The 19,590-nt window shown below is 40.8% G+C and overlaps 3 protein-coding genes and 3 non-coding genes across 6 annotated transcripts; 1 reads left to right on the top strand and 5 right to left on the bottom strand.

The window, feature by feature from the left end:
* Positions 1–1,870: 1,870 nt before the first annotated feature.
* Positions 1,871–4,238, bottom strand: rps11 (ribosomal protein S11). Its single transcript, XM_023414002.2, has 5 exons — positions 4,083–4,238; positions 3,435–3,575; positions 3,122–3,197; positions 2,403–2,532; positions 1,871–2,070 (listed from the first exon to the last, which is right to left on the bottom strand). Exons 1-5 carry the CDS (start codon positions 4,095–4,097, stop codon positions 1,947–1,949), a joined length of 486 nt encoding a protein of 161 aa, XP_023269770.1. The 5' UTR covers positions 4,098–4,238; the 3' UTR covers positions 1,871–1,946.
* On the bottom strand, positions 2,175–2,258 carry LOC111660643 (small nucleolar RNA SNORD35). The gene has a single exon (XR_002761167.1). It is a non-coding gene; the product is annotated as a small nucleolar RNA SNORD35 (small nucleolar RNA).
* LOC111660642 (small nucleolar RNA SNORD35) lies at positions 2,672–2,755 on the bottom strand. The gene has a single exon (XR_002761166.1). It is a non-coding gene; the product is annotated as a small nucleolar RNA SNORD35 (small nucleolar RNA).
* Positions 3,281–3,365, bottom strand: LOC111660638 (small nucleolar RNA SNORD35). Its single transcript, XR_002761162.1, has one exon. It is a non-coding gene; the product is annotated as a small nucleolar RNA SNORD35 (small nucleolar RNA).
* A 164-nt stretch (positions 4,239–4,402) lies between the features above and the next one.
* baxa (BCL2 associated X, apoptosis regulator a) lies at positions 4,403–7,643 on the top strand. The gene is made up of 6 exons (XM_023413862.2): positions 4,403–4,614; positions 5,339–5,387; positions 5,480–5,638; positions 5,761–5,896; positions 6,022–6,126; positions 6,227–7,643. Exons 1-6 carry the CDS (start codon positions 4,584–4,586, stop codon positions 6,323–6,325), a joined length of 579 nt encoding a protein of 192 aa, XP_023269630.1. The 5' UTR covers positions 4,403–4,583; the 3' UTR covers positions 6,326–7,643.
* A 178-nt stretch (positions 7,644–7,821) lies between these two features.
* Positions 7,822–16,042, bottom strand: map3k14a (mitogen-activated protein kinase kinase kinase 14a). The gene is made up of 16 exons (XM_087175940.1): positions 15,884–16,042; positions 13,801–14,070; positions 13,630–13,711; positions 13,292–13,511; positions 12,577–12,966; positions 12,349–12,483; positions 12,113–12,242; positions 11,545–11,673; positions 10,172–10,276; positions 9,916–10,073; positions 9,666–9,816; positions 9,151–9,459; positions 8,955–9,064; positions 8,554–8,692; positions 8,356–8,456; positions 7,822–8,253 (listed from the first exon to the last, which is right to left on the bottom strand). The coding sequence occupies exons 1-16, from the start codon at positions 15,936–15,938 to the stop codon at positions 8,092–8,094; spliced, it is 2,646 nt and encodes an 881-aa protein (XP_087032066.1). The 5' UTR covers positions 15,939–16,042; the 3' UTR covers positions 7,822–8,091.
* Positions 16,043–19,590: the final 3,548 nt, after the last annotated feature.

Raw genomic sequence — 19,590 nt, 5'->3', positions numbered from 1 at the left:
TACATGAATTCAGTCATAGAATAAGATCATTTACACATGCACATTATTTTGAAAATTGTAACAAAAAGAGCTTTTACCTCCAGTTCAAAGACAAAATTTTAGCAGTTACACAAAGTAGCTTAGTGTGTTGGATTCAAGTATGCATTACTTATCAGGATAAAGCAGTTATCTGTTGCCCTCTGCTGGTCACATTTGTTTTGTGTGAAAAAACATGTTCTAAACTTCTGCACCATTGGGAGGCGCTGCAGGCATATTGATACCTTAAAAGATCCTTATTAGATAACAAGGTATACTATAAGACAATGTCTTAAAATAAAAAATATATAATATTTCATTTGTACATCTGGTTCTTCCATTCTATTACTCACACTCCACTCCTGCATCTCTATGTCTGTAATCTTATATAGATTTAAAAGGTGAAATTCTATCAAAGTGTGCCTGTTGCTCACACGGAGGTGAATGAGCACACTGCTGAATGACTTGATGTAAATTCCACATATTTTCAACCCTATACTCTCTCAGTATGGTGTGTGTATTAACTCGTAACCTTTATCATATCGCAGATCTTGTTTTCGTTATTTCTCTGTTAATTTTGCAAAACCTTTTTACATTGGGATGCTGTGTATCAGGTGAAGCAGCTGCTTTTTGGCATTTTGATCTAATCAAATCTGAAAAAAAAAAGAGGTGGTCCTTTCATTGGGTTGTTGTCAATAGGAAATCTAACCAGACTGTATATACTGTACAAATACAGATGATCATGAATTTAAACAAATGACAAATTTAAGTAAAAAAACAGTATAAAGTGTCTTGAGCCACCACACGCTGCCAGAACAGCTTCAGTGCTCCTTGGTTATTGATTCTACAAGTCTCTTAACTCTGGAACTTGGAAAACTGGAGGGATGAACATTATTCTTCCAAAACATTTTCCCTCACAGGGTGTTTTGGTGATGATGGTGAAGAGAACTGTGAAACACGTCGGTCCAAAATCTCCCATACGTGTTCACACTGGGTTGAGATCTGGTGTCTTTGAAGACCACAGCATATAATTCACATAATTTTCATTTTCAGACCCCTTATGCCCTATGGATGGGTGCATCGTTATCCTGTTTCTCCACTCATTTTACACCAAATGTATGTATACAAGTACATTTTTACAGTACATATCCTATACAATAATTATTCCCCTCTCTGCATTACAGTATTGTGATATTGGTTACACGTTTGATCTGCATATAGACACTGTTGTCTCCTTTTTATGGTAAGGACACAGTATTTGGCTGGAACAGATGGTTCTGATTTTACTTTTCCACTTCTAGTTCTGGGCTACAAAGTATTCAGTAGGTTTTTTAAACTAGTAATGCAGGGTGTGGCAATTTCTAGGATGTGGAGAAGGCAATCTAAGGAACAGGAAAAAATACTTTCCATTCATCTTAGCCGTCCTATCAATATAGTCAAATTTCTTTTTAATGGGGGTAAAGATTAGTAAATGGGTTAAGAACAATTGTCAATGTAAATATATTTGACTAAAATAAAAAAATAAATTAAAAAATAAAAAAATAAAAAGAGCTTAACTACTTCAAGTGTCCCATATAATTACCATCTAATTTTTCTTATTTAGCCAATCTAAGTCTTTATTCACTGAATGTTAAGACCAGATTTTAGAGTTCGTCCTTTAAATCATAACTATATAAACGCAGATTAATTCTCTTTTGCATCTATAATCCTTACCACACATCAACTTGTAATATGCAGTGTACCACCATGAACAGACTGAATATACTTAGGAAAATAAAACGGAAGCAGATCAGTTTATGTGCATGTATTGTTTAGTTGAACATTTTAGACTGACAAAGAAATGGCAAAAAAGGGCTATTTAAACAACGTTTTCTTTATTTGACAATGAGACAAGTTAGTAACTGTGGCCTTCCTGTTCATAGTCAAAATGCCTAAAACTTCTGGAACTGCTTCTTGGCGCCTGCAGCCTTTGTCACTTTGAGGACGTTGAACCTCACGGTCTTGCTGAGTGGTCTGCACTCTCCGACGGTCACAATGTCTCCAACTGTGACGTCTCTGCAGAAAAACACAACCCAGACAGATATTAAGAGGTGGTTGGGGTATATCTCTGTCCAATGTCAAGCTGATAAAGGTTTAGCTCTGAGCAGGAGGTTTAAAGCAGAGCTGCATCAGTGTTTGCCAAAGGCATTGTCGTCAGAGCTTCCTGAGCTTGGAAGACCATCGTGAGAAAGACATCATTTGCAGCAAATTTAACAGTTTTTTGTAAAGATTGTGGCATCACATTCAGACAACAGACAGATGCTGATTTAGTGATGTTTACTTTTGAATCAAATGATTCCATGTTTGCTATGACTGAATATTAAATTAACACGTGAGAGGAGTAGTACCTGAAGCAAGGTGACAGATGGACGGAGAGGTTCTTGTGCCTCTTCTCAAAACGGTTGTACTTGCGGATGTAATGCAGGTAGTCGCGTCTGATGACGATGGTCCTCTGCATCTTCATTTTGGTCACCACACCTTCAGGACACACAGAATCATAATGTGAGAAACAGCTTTCTACAGAAATTACAGAAGTCACTTAAAAATGAGATGTCAAGATACTAGGAGGATCTGAGAATTTTTTGTTTCAGTTTTATTACAAATAAATTATTGTCACTAGACTACATCAGTGTTGCCATTAGGCATTGTCGTCAGAACCCAGAGGGCTTAGAAGACCATCGTGAGAAAAACATCATTTGCAGGACAGTGACCAAAAAAAAAAAAAAAAATGCAGTTTGTATTAACCTGTTGGGTCTGGCTTGGATTGCTTCACATGCATCTTATAGGGTGGATATTCTATTCAGTGTAGTGCATTTTTACTCACGTTTTCAAGGCTTGGAGTCTCTAAACTGTACAATAAATAAAACCAAAGTGAGGAACCATCCATGGTAAGATAATTACATAATGTATTTAAGGATCAATAGGTCACTTTGTGTGTAGTTTGTTTTACTGCAGCAGAATTTAATGTTTAAATAACAGCAAATGCATGGACTCATACAAACACTACTGCAGCAACCCAAGCCAGTGCCAACAGGCAGGTGTTAAAGTTTGTTGTCAGTAAACTGACCAGAGAGGATACGGCCACGGATGGAGACATTTCCAGTGAAGGGGCATTTCTTGTCAATGTAAGTGCCGTCAATAGCCTGGAGAAAAACAAAGAATGTTGTTAGTGTTATTCGTGTTGGCATTTTCCCTAGCAATGAAATCAAGTCAAACTTAAAACTCTGTGACTGCATCAGTGTTGCCAAAAGGCATTGTCGTCAGAACCATGGAGGCTTGGAAGACCATCGTGAGAAAGAGCATCACTTGCAGTTTACAATTAAAAACTGAACAGCTACAATTTCCCTTTAATCTGACTAAATTCGAGGACGGTGAGTTACCTCTCTTGGGGTTTTGAAGCCAAGCCCGACACTTTTGTGGTAGCGGGGGAGCTTTTCCTTGGCTTCCTTGCCACCATCGGCGACCAGAACACGCTTCTTGTTCTGGAAGATGGTGGGCTGTTTCTGATAAGCCCTCTCGGTCTGTGAAGTAACAAAAGTATAACAATATGAAGGCCGTGAATCACCGAACCCACGTTAACATTGCCATCCACAGTCTCACACAGGAGCCACCCGTTTCACACATCGCTGCCTGGCCCTTCTAGCTAGTTCAAAGCTGACTTCCTCTTATGAAAGATATCACCCTTCGCTGACAAGACAAACAGCCAGGTAAATTACAGGCAGGCAAAATACTCTATTTGGAATTGCTACAGCTGGCAGCATGAATAAAACAAGTCACTTACAATTGGGAAGTTAATAGTAGCATGCTAAGCTAACAAAGTTAGCACCCCGGCTAGTTCAACGTTACACGAGGGTATGCAGATCGGCAACAACAAATCTCAGCTATTGAAGTCTGAGTGTGTTTTGGAATGGCTCTGGGCCGTGTATAAGGAGCACACAGAGGTACATACTTAATATAACCTGCCTAATACGTTTGTTTAAATGTATATATATCGATTTAAGTTCACCACGCCGTTCTCCCAAACGTACTTGTGCGTCCGCCATCTTTGCCAGCAGAGTCGTAAAGAGGCCTATGCATGCGCGCGACGGACGGAAGACTGCGAGTCAAAGGAAGTGACGTTTATGAAAAGGCGAGACTCAAAAATTAAACATTTTTTATTCACAAACTTTTATAACTGATAAATGTAACAAACAACGTAAAGACCGCTTTAAGACGGTTCGTTGTTAATTTATTGTCCCAAAGGCGATGTGACAGGGGTGAGGTTGCGGTGAGTAGATCTATAAAACATAGCTGACAGTGAATAACTACCCCGCCTCTGAAGCAGTACACGCCTTTTCTTTAATAGTTCACCAACTTTGTGTAAACAGTGTCACAGCTCTTGTCAATCAGATTTATTTGTTTTTTGACTGATTGAATCAGTCCTATCAGTCTCAGTGAAGACTTGTGACCTGCGGCCGCAGTTCTCGCTAGAGTATAAAAGCTTGTCACATGATTGTACGGAAGTATTGGTGATCTAAACAGACAACAAGATGGCATCTCACCCGGGAGGAGGCGACCAAGGTATCTGCTACCATGAGCAGTATTATAACTTTAAACTGACTGTGACAGTGTCGCCAACAGTTTGGTAGACTAGGACAATCTGACATTTTAAGAATTAACTCTTGTTCTGTGGTTGTAGCTTGTTTGCTTGCTAGCGCTGACATTAGCTTTACTGAGGTTAACCTTACGTTAGCTAGCACTTACTCTGGGTTTTCGTATGCGGCGTTAGCTTTATTAGCTACAACAGTGAGTTAGCAAATATGTTTGAACAAAACCGAAACACAGATAACGATTGGCTACTCTTTGATCTCGAAAATATCGAAATCCATTGGTCTGTCTGGCTTGGTAGATATTTGGCTTATGTAGCCACCACAATGTCTAACTTCGGCAAATTTAACTTAAGTTAATTTAATTAACGAACAACCAGCACCGTGGATATTATGTGCTGTGAGTAAATGTTTCTCACGGGGTTCTTTTACTTTACACAGTGGATATAAATAGAAAAGCACACCATAAAATGTGAATTCACGGGAGAATAATAAACAAAAATATAATGATTTAATATGATGATCTAAGTGTGGCTAATATAAATGAACTCACGGTAAAGTGTGACCCAAGACTCCGACTCAACCGATAGTAAATATGCAGTTATGAGCACAAAGTAGTGCATCCCTAATTATTAGCCTTGATTGGAAAACGGCTCTGTCAGCGTTTGAGTGATTTAACAATGACCATTGTCTTTCAGGCAATAGCAGAGATAAGATACTGGAAGTAGGAGCTGACTTGTTAAAGGAGTAAGTTTACACTCTACACCTTGCTTTCTCTTTACTGACCTGGGTAAATACTCAAATCATAGATATTACTGTGTATCTGTGTCCCCCCCTAGTTTCATCTATGAGCGGGTTCGGCGCCATGGAAACGGCAATACTGTGGTGACCAGGGCTCAGCTGGGTGGAGGAGAGCTGTGTGACCCAAACCACAAGAAGCTCGCCCAGTGCCTGCAGCAGATTGGAGATGAGCTGGATGGAAATGTTGAGCTCCAGAGGTAGGATGTCTGTGGATCTGTTCCATCAAAGTAAAGGTGCTAAGTGTTTTGAATTAAAAAGCTTTACCAATAATAACTGTACAATTAACCAGTCCCTAATTGCTCAATGTTGGTTTCCCCAGAATGATGAATGACCCTTCAGTCAATCCCACGAAAGACATGTTTATGAAAGTTGCAATTGAGATCTTTTCAGATGGAAGATTCAACTGGGGCAGGGTGGTCGCCCTGTTCTACTTTGCCTGTCGACTTGTCATCAAAGTAAGTGAAGTAGATGTGTTGTACCTCACCTCATTCTGAAAACAACACAAAGGGAGACATGTCTGTATTATGGAATTATTGTTGAATAATGAACATCTAAAGCATCTCTCTTGCACTCCTCTCAGGCTCTTGTGACCCAGGTTCCTGATATCATCAGAACCATTATCAACTGGACCATGGACTACCTCCAGGATAATGTGATCAACTGGATCAGGGAGCAAGGAGGCTGGGTAAGGAGTTAACCGTCTAATAATCATATGGTAACTGAGCTTCTGCTCCTGATTGCTTGTAAGACATATGTTAATATTTGTGTCTGTTAATGATTTCTAGGAGGGCATTCGTTCCTACTTTGGCACTCCTACATGGCAGACATTGGGGGTTTTCCTGGCTGGTGTTCTCACCACTGTTGTAGTCATTCGCAGGATGTGAGGGGAATGTGAAAAGCAGACGGATGAAAGATGAGAAGAACTGCGACTGAGGGGAATATGGGTCAGGAACAAAAATAAGAACAAACACCAGAAGGACAACAGAAAGTTACGGCAGAGCGAACAAGTTGAACAAGAAGAACTTGTATTTGGACAAGGAGGAACACTTCTGCCTCCTAGTCATATCTAAGGATTGGGAGTTTGCCTGAATGCACTGTCAAAACCATGATCCCTATGCCACTGAGGAATTGAGTTTGCATGATTACATGCACATAATGCGGGGTGGAAAGGTTGTCAGACTTGAACAGGGAATGCTTTTTAAGTAATTTATTTTTTACTTGGTACAGATAAAAAAAAAAAAAAATTAAAAAAAAGTCACTGCATTCTGTTGTCTGCTCTAAAAGATATATGGATTGAAATGTTTTCATGAATTCTATTCCTCTCTACATTATTTCATTGTATTATTTTGAGTCCATTCAACTTGCTTTTCTGAGCTTCCCACTCTCATTCATTTCACCATGGTGTCTGCATAGTACAAATTCCATCTTCATATGTATTTGAGTGTTTACTGGTGTAAATCTGCAATGATCTGCTGGCAATGAACTTGTTAGATGGTGGTCACATCCCATCAAGTTTAAGATATTTTTGCAAACAATTGTCTGATTTATAATTGAAGGGAAATTAGTTTAATAATTGGGTTTAACCAACCCCAAGTAATTTCTCTGCTTTCTTCACATGAATACTTAACTCTGCCTTATTTCAGTGGATAACAAAAGTGTCACAGCAGGGATTTGACTAAAACGTCATATGATCTCAGCAAAATGAATCTAAATTCCTTTCGTGTTATAGTCAATGATATGCTGTCATTTTGACCAGCATTGTGACCGTAATGTGGCTCCCAATAAGATAAAGCCTGGCAATTATTTGTCTATCGTGAAGGGAGCCACAGGTCATGAGCCGATGCTTCCTGCAGTCTATGGAAGAAGTTGCACTGCAGACATAGACAGCACTGGTTTGCTCACAGATGCTTACCTCACTTTATACATATTCAAAGTACTGTATTTTTACCTGAGTTATTCCAAATGCAATCTTATCTACAAAGCAAAAGGCTTTTTATACATTTTTCTTTTTTGTCAGTGCCTTGGTGTATTTTTTTTTTTTTTTTTTTTTTTTTTTTTAATCTTTGAAATCACTTTGATATTCTCAAATTTCACTGTTTTCTACCACATTTGTAAAGCTGAACTTAGTTTGAAGTCTCCCTGAAAATCTTTTTGCAGTGACCTTGTATGTTATAATATGGAAAATAAATCTTTTTACTGTTACTGCTGAGATGGATATGCATTCATTAGTTGAGGAATGAGGATTATATTTAAGAGGCTTACAGCAGTGCCATCATAAAAATGAATACACTTTGAAGTCATTTAAGCCCCATTAGACTCTTGGTGGGGTTTCAATGAATCAAGTGAATAAGCAAGATCAATAATGCATCACACTGCATAGTTCAGTCTACTTTTTATTGACTCCATGCAAACACATAATCATCACAGTAAGTTCAGTGCTTTCAGTTATGGGTAAAAGCTACATAACAACCTCCATTATGTCATTTAAAGCATGAGGCAATTTGGGTAGATTTTATTTACCACTCATGAACGTATGGGCCTCACACTGTAAGACAAACAAAAGGCACATGTTAAAAGCAAATCAACACAAGGCGTTATGATCAACGGTTAAGATGACACTGCGGCTGATGGAATCAGAGCGGTCTTGGCTCTATCTTGTCTCCAGCACCCCATCTCTGATCCTCCACCTCCAGACGGGGCTGAAGTCTGGAGCGGGAACACAGCAGAGCTCCAGACCGGACTCCTGCACCTCCTCGTCGTGAGCGATCTGCAGGCCCTGCTGGGTCTCCAGAGTGAAAACTCTCTCGGAGATCTAAAAAGGAGAAGCACATATAAGCATCTAAGCAAGTGTGCAAACACTGAAGCTGAAACGCTGTCTTGAATCATGAGCCTGTCATGCCGTTAGCTCTCTCACCTGATCACTGATCCCAGTGGCGATGTGGCCCACCTTGACCCTGCGTGTCTCTCTGATTCGGATGCTTCTCCTGCTGAAGTCTCTGATGCAGACATCCACCCCTGAGCCAGTCACAAAGCAGAGAGGCACACGGCGTAAGGGAAATGGTATCACGTGTTACAATTAAAAGATAAGAAATGGTAATGTTTTTCATCGCACCTTCAAAACAACATGGTGGTGGTTGCTGTGTTTGACCCAGCAAATCCATACTGAAGACCTGCACATCTGGCTGACTGCTGTAGGAGAAGACACCAGAGCTGAAGTCATCTCCTGGGCTCAGGGACCAACGGCCAGAGTCCTGCGATACGTTTAAAAAAAGAGGAACACAAGCCGGAACAGTAAGTCTGTTAATACTTCAGCCAAAATGGATGAACACTAAAGAAGCTCTTTGTTTACATAGGCCCCGAAGAGTATTTCTATATTGAATTATACTGAATTTTATCAAGACGATGATTCCTGAGATCCCTATTTACCAATAATCAATCTCACTCTAATCATTTATTTCCTGCATACTGTGAAGTAAATTAGAGATGCACTTGGTTTTGTGTGTTTTGGGTTACCTTTTTGTCCCATGGTTCCCAATTTGAATAAGCTTCATTGCTGAGACAAGACAAGAGGTGCACCTGCATCTCAGCAGACTGAGGCTGGGACAAACTGCTCAGGTAGAAATCTGCAAACAAACCAGAAAATAGTGAGCAGAGTTCCAACCTACACTCGACTGGAAGACAAGAAGCAGAAGACTGGAAGAAGCCTCACCTCGCTCCAGTTTACGTAGCTCAAGTTCAGACACAGTGGTTATCTTGCTGCTCCTCTTGTGGTTTGGCTCAAAGATCAGCATTTGTGGACAGAGTGGCGAGCCTCGCTCCTTCTCTTCTTCTTCTTCATCATCATCCAGTGCCTCCTTCCTCCCCCCTGCCGTGATCACTTTCTCAACAGACTCCTGATGTTCCTCCTCATCGTAAAAGTCAACGCTGCTATTGATGAGTTGAAGGAAGTCAGGAGGTTTGTTGGCGATATACAGGGGGTCAGTGTAGGGTCCCTTCACTGGGCTGGTGAGTCCTCCAACTGCAGTCACAAAAACACATCACATTTAGTCCAATACAAAGGTTTACATGGCATTATTATAGAAAGCAACAAAAAACAAAGTCTGTTGTTTGCTCAATTGATTTAACTGCATTTTTTTGTGCATCATTGTGTCCCTCCTTCTTCTGAAACCAAACCTTCACCGTTGGAGAAGAACACAACAAAAAATGCTGTGCAAGTTTATTTACCTTCTTTCAGAGCTCTGTCAGTTTTTTCTTTGAGGTTAGATGCTGATGCTCTCTTGACAGGATCCTTCTGGAGTCCTGCCTTCAGAACTTCAGCCGTGAGTGGGCTACAGTCGGGCGGGATCTCTCTCAAAGGCGGTGGCTCGTTAGCGATCTGTAACCGTCACAAAAAGTGGACTGTGAAGGGCAGAACCGAACATCTGTGATGAAACAGCAGGGTGTGGTGGCATCTGTGTGTCGCCGTGAAGTATACCTTCAGGTAAAGTCTACAGGTGTAGTATCTTGTCCAAGGTTGACACCCGTTGAGCATGTGCAGTAACGCACAGCAGCTGCTCCACACATCTGCTTTGGCTCCGCGGGGTTCCCCTTTAACGATCTCAGGGGCCATGTGGGTCTCGCTGCCCTTCAGATCTGCATCGAATTACATTGGGAAAACATTGGGTTAAGACATGCAAGTGGATTAATTACACATCGTCTTAACTGAATGGCTAACGTCACACGGTATTTACCATTGGACCCACTGAGGCTCTGCCCCTGGTTGTCCAGTCTCTCTGCATGTCCAAAGTCACACAGGAAAGTGTCTCTACCGTCCTCCGACAGCAACACGTTGTCAGCTGTGGGAAACAAGCACAGACAACGATCCACTGCATTAATCTGCATTCAGCACTTAGGTCAACATTTGTTGTCTTTAAAATGGGCTCTATAAATAAACTGACTTGACTAGACTAATCTTGACGCCACTCAGTGGACTCAGTGGCACTTGGTTGATTTCCATAACTTGTGCTGTGTAGTTTACAGTGTGGAAGACATTATTAGAAACAGGGCAGCTGCACAAACATAAAACAGCCTACAGACAAAGCAGCTAAATAAAAGGCAAATCTGAGGTCACAGCTGCTGTAGAGAAACACTTTAATGTGGAATGAATGTGGAGACTAGTAAACAGGCAGCAGATAGAGATTTGGCATTAGTGCCTTGAGTTTCCTCTGGCTTTGCAGACACCAGGTGGCGCCTGAGCTGCAACAGCACAATCATGTTTTCTGCCTACCCTCCAACTTTTGTCTGTTTTTTTTTTTTTTTTTTTTTTTTGTTCTTCCTCTAACATGATTCGCTTTCTGTTTTTCTCTTTCCTTCTCTTTGACACTTTTCACCACTTTATTTTCATCTCCTGCCTTCTCTCTGTCCTTGTACTTTTTCTCACGTCATTTCTCTCTCAAACTACTTCCTGCTTCTCACCCCCCACCCCCACCCCCACCCCCCCATTTCGATCTCTCTTCTTTTCTTTTTTCTCTTGCTCTCCTGATTCTTTGCACATGCGCCGTTTCTTAAGAGCAGCGGTGAGTCACACTGTGGGAAATTCCCAGCTCGGTCGTTTTCTCTGTGGTAGTCTAGTTTCACAACACAGGTGCTGAAGATCAAATCTAGACTGTGTGACACTTGTGTTCCACACAACAGCTGCACAAAGACACAAAATCCTCTCATGAGAACAAACTAGAACCTGACTTTCTCTGTATGTTTTGTCTTTTGCCAAGGTACCACAAGTAAAAGTCAAGCTGACACATTTTGTTTTACTTTGTTTTGCTGCTTCTAGCATTGCAATTACTGCTGTTAAAATTAAGCTTTGAAAGTGTTTGTGGGCTGGTGCCAACGTCTCCTTGTTTGTGTTTTGGTGATATCACAGAGTTGCGATATCTGGGAGGACAGAGGAGTGTTACTATATAAATATGATAAAGATTTAGTTTTAGTAGATAAAATACACCTTCAAGAGAACATGCCAGTTTTTGTTACGGCATTACCATTTGTGTTTTGACTTTGTAACTCAGATGAGACTGGAACATGAGTTTAACTGTTGTATATTTGTGGAAAAAGTTTAAGTATACCATACCTTTAATATCTAGGTGCACCACTTTTTTCTTAACCAAGTACTCCAGCGCTGTTAAGACTTGTGAGTGGTAGTGGAGGCTTAAGTCCTCTGGCAGCCGGCCACGCTCGGCTATCAGCTGGCCTAGAGAGCCTGGAATAACACATCAGGTCAGGGCAGGACAAAGACTGTGTGTTGTTAATATTTACCAATACGCAGTATCTGATTCAACTCTTCCCTCCGCCTGTGAAGAAGCGAGTTTGATGACAAAGGAAAAAAGTGTGAGATATGCCATTGTGTTTATAAAGCAGGCATCTCCCATTACAGATGTTTGGTGTAATTTGGCTTTTAAGGAAGCTCAACAGTCATTTCTAGCATCCCAGAAACCACCCACTTCCACATCTCGACACCAAACGCATCCGTATTTCTGCACAATTGAACATTGTTATACTCATGGTGCACCTACTGTACATGTTTTTGTACTCAACTCTTCTCACACACACACACACACACACACACATTCTCTATCTGAATGGCAGCAATTAAGTCTTGTCAGAATGTGCTGTGTGTGTAAAATGAAAGAAATGTTTACCAGATTTGTGCTCCATGAAGAGGAAAACATTAAGCCCCTCTCTGACCACTCCAAAGAGCTCCACCACGCGAGGAGATCTGAGGGCACTCCACGCACCCACCTCCTCACTGCTGAACCTCTTCAGGGCGATCTGTGAGGAAACAATGGAACAAATGAATCAAATCAATCACAGACGACACCCTGAAACCAGGCAACGGAAAAAACTTAGATACAAACAAAGATACACTCCATGTTACCTTTTTGACAGCAAATCTGAAGCCCGTGTTGACATCTTGAGCGCTGTGCACCTCGCCGTAGGAGCCTTCCTTGATAAAATCTAAGAGGACAAACTCCCTCCCTTCCTTGTACTCAGAGTCCACAGGCTGAATTTTCTGTCAGGAAAAGATAGAAACAAGTTAGTTTGGTTGAACCACTTTTTCAACAGATGAAAGACAGGATGTAAACTGAAGTAAAGCAGAACGTACATCGTTGTAAAAGATGATTCCCTCGTTACTGACAGAATCGGCTTCTGAGAGCTCATCTTCCTCTTCTCTCATGTCCCGCTCCACATCTTTGAAAAAGGGCTTTGCATAGCATGAGTCCCCCTGACTGACGCTGCCCCTGAGGCCAGCGAGGGGCAGCGAGTAGCCTCCCAAACTGCTGAGGGAGTCCGAGACGCTGTCCTGCTCGAAGGACCGGAGACTGGAGAGGGGGCCACAGACATGCTCCCCCCAGTTGAGCGGAGAGCAGCTGGAGCCTGTGTTGTAAATCTGTTGGCTGTAGAGAGGAGGCCCTCTGTCCCGCTCCTCTGAGCTTTCGATGCTGCTACAGCGAGATGCACTGAGACTGCTTCTCCCTCCGAGAGACGACGACTCCTACAGGAGACAAACAAGAAGCATGGCTTATCAGACTACGTGGTGTTTAAATTCTCATGCGAGTTTGTTCAGGGAGTTTTGTTTGAATTCAGTGATCCACTTCCACAACACAGAAAAGCTAATGTTTGCATGGGAACGTCTCGAGATCGAGCCTCTGCCTGCCAAAGAATGTTTCAATTCATCCTTGAAGATGATTCACAAGGAAAACACTCCAAGTACTTTCAGTTCCTTTATTAATACAAGAGTATACTTTGTTCAACCTACTCCAAAGAGCTTTTTCACATGTAAATCTAACTGTGATTTGAAGAACAAGCAGAATTCTCACCTGGATCTGGACCAGAGAACTTCCACTCTCCTGTTCAGGGACTCCAGAAGGCATTCGATGTCTGTGTCGCTGCTTCTCCTGCTTCTCCAGCCTTTTCTTCTCTCTACGCTTGTGTCTCTTCCTGTTCTTCTTGCTGGGTTTGAGCTGTGCTGATGAGCTGCTCAGCTCCTGGACGGAGGCCGTTGTTGGGCATGCCACGTTGTTGTGCTCTGAGGAAAGACTGACGCAAAAGAAGAAAAGGACATGAATCCCAGACACGGCATTAAACAATTCATAGAAATGAGGTACATTAATATGAAATGCGAAATGCAGGCGATGTTGTCAAGGTAACGCCATACCTGCTGGTGGAGCAGGGTGAGGAGGAAACAAAGGGGAAGGAGAGGTCAGATGGACTAAACCTCTGGGAGTCCTGGGTTTCACCTTGAGGAAAGCAAAGTGTTGTTGTTCAATTCTGTCCATGCACAGTTTTATCATGTGTTATATTATTTAAAAAATATATGTATATTTACATGAAGCCTGAGCAATGATGGTCGTGGTCTTCAATGGCATTTTGCCCACTTGTTCTGCAGTTCCATGTGTCAAGACTTTGTTTAGTCTTGGGGTTAAATGCGGGTAGCCCATCTTGCTGTCCTTGCCCTCCTCCTCCTCCTCCTCCGTCCCCTGGTCAGCGGCCGAGCATGGTGTGTAGGACCCCTTCAGGTCAGCCTGGGGCGACCCGGAGAATGGTGCTGTTGAGTTGAAGAGCCTCACCTGCCTCACCGCCATTTCATCTGCTGGGTCTGGAAAGAGAGAATATCACAAGCAACTGATAAGTCAAGGGCTTTGGCCACAATTACATAGATTCAGTCTCTAACTTAGATTACCACATTAATGCCAAATTACAACTAACCGGAATAACTGACCATATATTGACTATATATTGGGAAACCCTCAATGCTACTGTCTCTCTGAGAAAGAACCAATCAAATATGTTTGTAGATTAATGGAGTTGACTGAGGACACGTTGGCTGTGTTTCCTGAGACTTTTTCAAAATAAAAACAAGTTCACAAAAGGGCTGCAACGACTGGGGCTGCAATTAACCTGTCGATTATTTTCTCGATTAATTGTTTTGTCTATAAAAATGCTCAAAACTCAAAAGATATTCAGTTTGTTATCATATATGACAAAGAAAAGCAGCTGAAAAGCCCTTTGAAATGCTGGGATCAGCATATGGTTGCTATTTTTGCTTTTTTAAAAAAGAACTTCTTCAACTAAACAATGAATCACTGCAGTTCTAGTTTATATTAGTATTGAGTATATAGTATATAGTTTATATAGTATATATAGTATTACAATGGAAATGCATTGGCAACACGTTTGTCTGCTTTACAAACTGACCTTTTCACATCAGAACTGGTTTAGTTGAACATGCTACACAACACAATATGTCTATACACGTGGTCCCTGCACACTCTCATCAGTGTGACCTTTTCAAATGTTGTGATGCCTGTGAAAACTGCTTCCCCATAATGCAACACAGGACTTTTTTTTCCTGTCAGCTAATGTGAGTGTGATGTTGCCTTAACGAGAGAGAGAGAGAAAAGGGAGAAACACTGGAGAATGACAACCAGATATAAAGTTCCACTAACTTTCATTTATTTGTTTGCTTGGGGCATTTGGCTGATACCACAAAGCTCAAGGCACGAGATCATTTCTCTTGTCAGCAGAAATATGCACACACATATAGCTTGTTCAAAGTTTAACACATATTGACCGTGCCCTGTCAGTCCAGGAGCGTGAGGATCACTTGATCATCGAGATGAAGTGAAACTTTGAATGTTTGCGGTCGGCAGACGAGGCAGGAAATTCAACCCTGGCCTTGTTTTGACAGTTGCAACTGTGTTAAACGCAAGTACTGTTTTTCAGTCAGAGGAAGTAAACTACTGCACATTAGGCCGGCCTGAATTTCCAATGAAGACCTGCATTATTGTCTGCCCGTGGTTTGGAGGTTATAATCAGCAAAGCACGTATCACGGTGAAAGCGACACACTCAGACACACTGCCTTCGTCGCTGCACTGGTTCAATTCATTACATGCAGTTTGAAAGGCACAACCTGAGAACTGGGACTACAGTTGCAGCATGTTGCATCAGTGTGCCCACTAGACTCCCTGTAACTCAACTATAGACACTACACATTTACATATAGATATTCTTGACAGAGGTCATCCAAGGATTAATCCCAACATTTTGACTAAAACATTCACTTGGCTGCCATAAAATTTACCTCAGTAATTCTTACATATTTTTGCTAACACAAGTAATACTAACGAAAAACTGACATCAAGCTGTTGTCAAATTTCAATTAAAGCTGTTACAGTTTAGTAATGTCATTACCTTGTGCGCCGACTTCATGCACTGCAAGATTATCTAGAGCAAAGCAATTCAACTGTCACTTCCTTCTTAAGCCGCTGCACCAGTGCTGTGAAAGCACGACACAACACCACACCCCAATGAATTTACGTGGAAAGGAAGTAAAGAAGCACTCAGTGCAATAAACACAACCGCAAAACAACTCTGTGTATGTGTGAGGCAGAGGGGCGTGTGGACTTACCAACGGATACCAGTCTGAATTGCAATCCTCCCTCCTGCTCTGAATAACCTCTCATCTACATTAGTAAAAACTAGGTGCTCTGTTTGTCTGCCTTGTCCTTCATGGTCTGATTCTCAGCAACGTCTCAGCTCACAGTCCCTGTTACTCTGCTCTCTTTTCTGCTTGATGCTGGCTGTCAGCCAACCGGGGGAGGAGCTGGCTGACAATGACTTATGGGAAATGCATCTCCACTTCCCCATATTCCCCCCCTCCCTCTGTTCCCTCCAACAGGGCTGGCTTACTTGCTCTTCCCTCGGACAAGATTAAAGGATAACATGTTTGGTTACGCTTTTGATGAACTATGGACAGTGAAAAAACTAGAATGTCAGCTCTTTGCTGCCCACGCCTATCAAGATATTGTCAGGTTTTCACGCTAAGAAGAAATGATGGATGCGATCATTACAGGATAGCATCAAAGTCAAATTAAAAGCAGAATATACCTGCACATACTGTTAAAAGAGACGCTCAGCAATTTGGTTTAAGTTTTAATCTTCTGCACACACCCACGACACTGAATGAAACGTAAAGAGTTTAGTGACCTTTCATGTACCATGTAGCCTGTTAATACATACATATACATATAGCACCAGTCAAAGGTTTGGACACACCAAAGTGTGTCCAAACCCTTGACTGATAGTGTATATAAGAGTCTGTCACATGTCATGTCATACCCCCACACTGTCTCCGCTATATGTCATTAAAACTAATAACAACAACAATACAGAGTTTTCTTCAGCAGGAAACTACCCACTCTCATATTCAAATGAGAAAATCTGATATCTGATATTATGAGGTTCTTCTTATGGAAAATATTTGCCACCCAGAGAATTTGAAGCAAGCGTATGAACTGTCACTTGAAATGTGAGATGTCCTTGGTATCTATCTGACATAATCTCACTTGCTTTTCTTTTCAGTAGCAAAACAACTTACGTATACGAAAACCGCTACAGAACACAGGAAATTCAGAATACCACTTGAGAGGCTCTGCTACAAGCCATGAGTGAAAAGCTAAATGCAATTTGCTCACTGCTTCTTTGTAATAAGGAAACAGTTTATTGTCATGGCAACAACATCTTAGACTTTGGACACAATCATAGCTAGTTAGCCTTTGGTTGTGCTACTCTATTAGCCACCAACTGATGTAAAGCTTTTCAAATTTCTAGGTACAAAGTCTTGAAATGCTATGTTTCATATTTCCAACAGCAGTGATTCATTTTGAATCAACAGAATAATACATGAGTAGTAGGTATTAATAGCCACCATAGCGCAACACAAAGCAGAAATATAGCAGCATATAGTGAGGTAATGCAGCTAGGGACGCAACTAACAATTATTTTTTTATCACCAATTAATCTGCCAACTATCTTCTCAATTAATCCTTTTATCTATACCTGAAGCAATTTGTCGATTAATAGATAGATTAATCTGTAATGATTTTCATAATAGATTAATGGTTTAAGCTCTCAAATATGAATATATCCTGGTATGATAGTTAACTGCATATCTTTGAGTTTTAGTCTGTTGGTCAGAAATGACAAGACATTTTTAAGATGTCACCTTGGGCACTGGAAAATTGTGATGGATATTTTTGGATATTATTTGCTTATATTCTATACACCAATTGATTAACTGAGAAAATAATGGGTAGATTATTCAAAACTAAAACAAGTAGTTTCAGTCTTAGTTTGGTCTATAAAATGTAAAAATTAAAGTGTTTGTTTCGTCCAACCAACTGCCCAAAACCGAAAGACATTCAATTCACAGAGAAAGATAGCAAATTCTCACATTTGAGAAACTGGGACCAATGAATGCTTGGCATTTTTGGGAACAAAAAAAACAAAAAACAGACGGATTATTAATCGAATATCAAAATAGCAATTAGTTTTCTGTAAGTCAAATACAATCGACTAACTACAGCCTTCAAACCTGCAATTAAGCTGAATCAACGCCTCTCTGACAGTGTCAACAAAAGCAGGAACATTGTAAGCTTCACAGACATAAACGATAAGCGTTACTGCAGGGCTGTTGCATTGGTTTACATCAGAAGTGTACGTAATTTACATGCAGCTGCGAGTATACACACAATAACCTTAAGTCTTAAATACAAAGGGGTGCGATCCATTATAATCTAGTTTTGCAGAGAAATCCTGAGCTTTGGGCCACATACAGTCGGTGGCCATACTGAGCCGACTTCTGCTGTACACCCACACAGATTAATGAAATTCCAAAGCTTTTAGTAAGGACAGGGAAAAGGGACTCAACCTGAAGTTGGCCACAGAATACACAAATTCCTTAAGGGAAACGCCGGCTGCTTCTCAGGAAAATGTCCTGCACCACACGTGCAGAGCCCTGCACGTTATGCGATACATGTAAAAGGTACTCAAGCTATTCAGACACACCTATTTGTTTTTCTGAACAACTTCCCTTATCCTCCTCACTATTGACTACAGTGAAAAAGTATGTTTCATTGCAGTAAATAACACAAAACATGACTCTGTGACAACAGTCAGTATGGATGCATATGTTTCATCCTGGAGTCATCTGTTCCCCGTGAAGATGTAGATGAATTGTGGGTGAGAGACAATAATGTCTCATCTTGTCAATTAATAATGCTGTTTGTCTGAATACCTCTGGGTTTTGTGCTGTTGGTTACACAAAACAAGAAGTCTGAACACATGACCTTAGAGTTTGGGAAATTATAATGGGCATCTTTCATTAATCTAGAAAACAATCAGAAAATGACATAGTGAAAATAACTTTTAGTTGTTCAAGCCCTACATTCAATATACAAATTCATCATCGAAAACGTGTAAAGAAGCATCACATCTTCACATTTGGGTAGCTGTAACCAGCAAATATTTGGCATTTCTGCTTAAAAAAAAATCACATAAATACATTGAGTAATTGTTGTAGCTATACATGAGTGATGTTCAAATTAAAGGGGTCGTAATGGAAAGCAACCCCACTAGTCATATGATTTTAATTGAATTATTATGTATAACTTCTGGCATGTATTTTGCGTATGTGTACATTATGTACACTGCAGTCTAACACAGCTGTGCAGTGGAACTTGTGTGTAAAAGACTAAAATAGTGGCGGCCTACTTTTTATTAGGATGATGTACAGTATGTAGGGAACAGATTTGTATAAAATCTGTTACATAAGCACATATACATTTATTTTCTTCACCTTTTATCCCTTTTTGCAGATGAAAAGAGAATAAAACATCTGCATTGACAGGACACCACTGGTTTCTCTTTCAAGAATGAATCCAGGCCTGGGCTGCTTAGCTGTAAATGCAGGCCAGGGGTTTGTATATACAGTGTGTGTGCATTTCAAAGAGGAAGCAGAAATTCCTCTCAACTTATGGCAAGATACCTGTAAGTGCTGACAGATGTAAACAATTGAATCTGGCACATACAAGCTAATAATGGTTTAAAATATAGAGCAGACAATGGCACAACATTAAACAGATCAATACAGGACAACATAAAATTATCATAATAACTGCTCTTTATTATTATAATAATGCTCTTATTTCTTATTAATAAGTGAGGATAAAACTGCCAAAAACTCTCATCTTTTCCATTTGCTTTCTTATCTATTACATGTGTATCATGGCTCTGAATGTACCATTTGCAACCACTGGCATGCTTCTTTTTTGTCTA

The sequence above is a fragment of the Seriola lalandi genome, unplaced genomic scaffold (genome assembly GCF_002814215.2).
Source record: "Seriola lalandi dorsalis isolate HSWRI2012SDOR001 ecotype SW California unplaced genomic scaffold, Sedor1 jcf7180002054519, whole genome shotgun sequence".
NCBI classification, from domain to species: Eukaryota; Metazoa; Chordata; class Actinopteri; order Carangiformes; family Carangidae; genus Seriola; species Seriola lalandi.
Note: the sequence above shows the minus strand (reverse complement) of the source record. Positions and strands in the feature narration are given on the sequence as shown.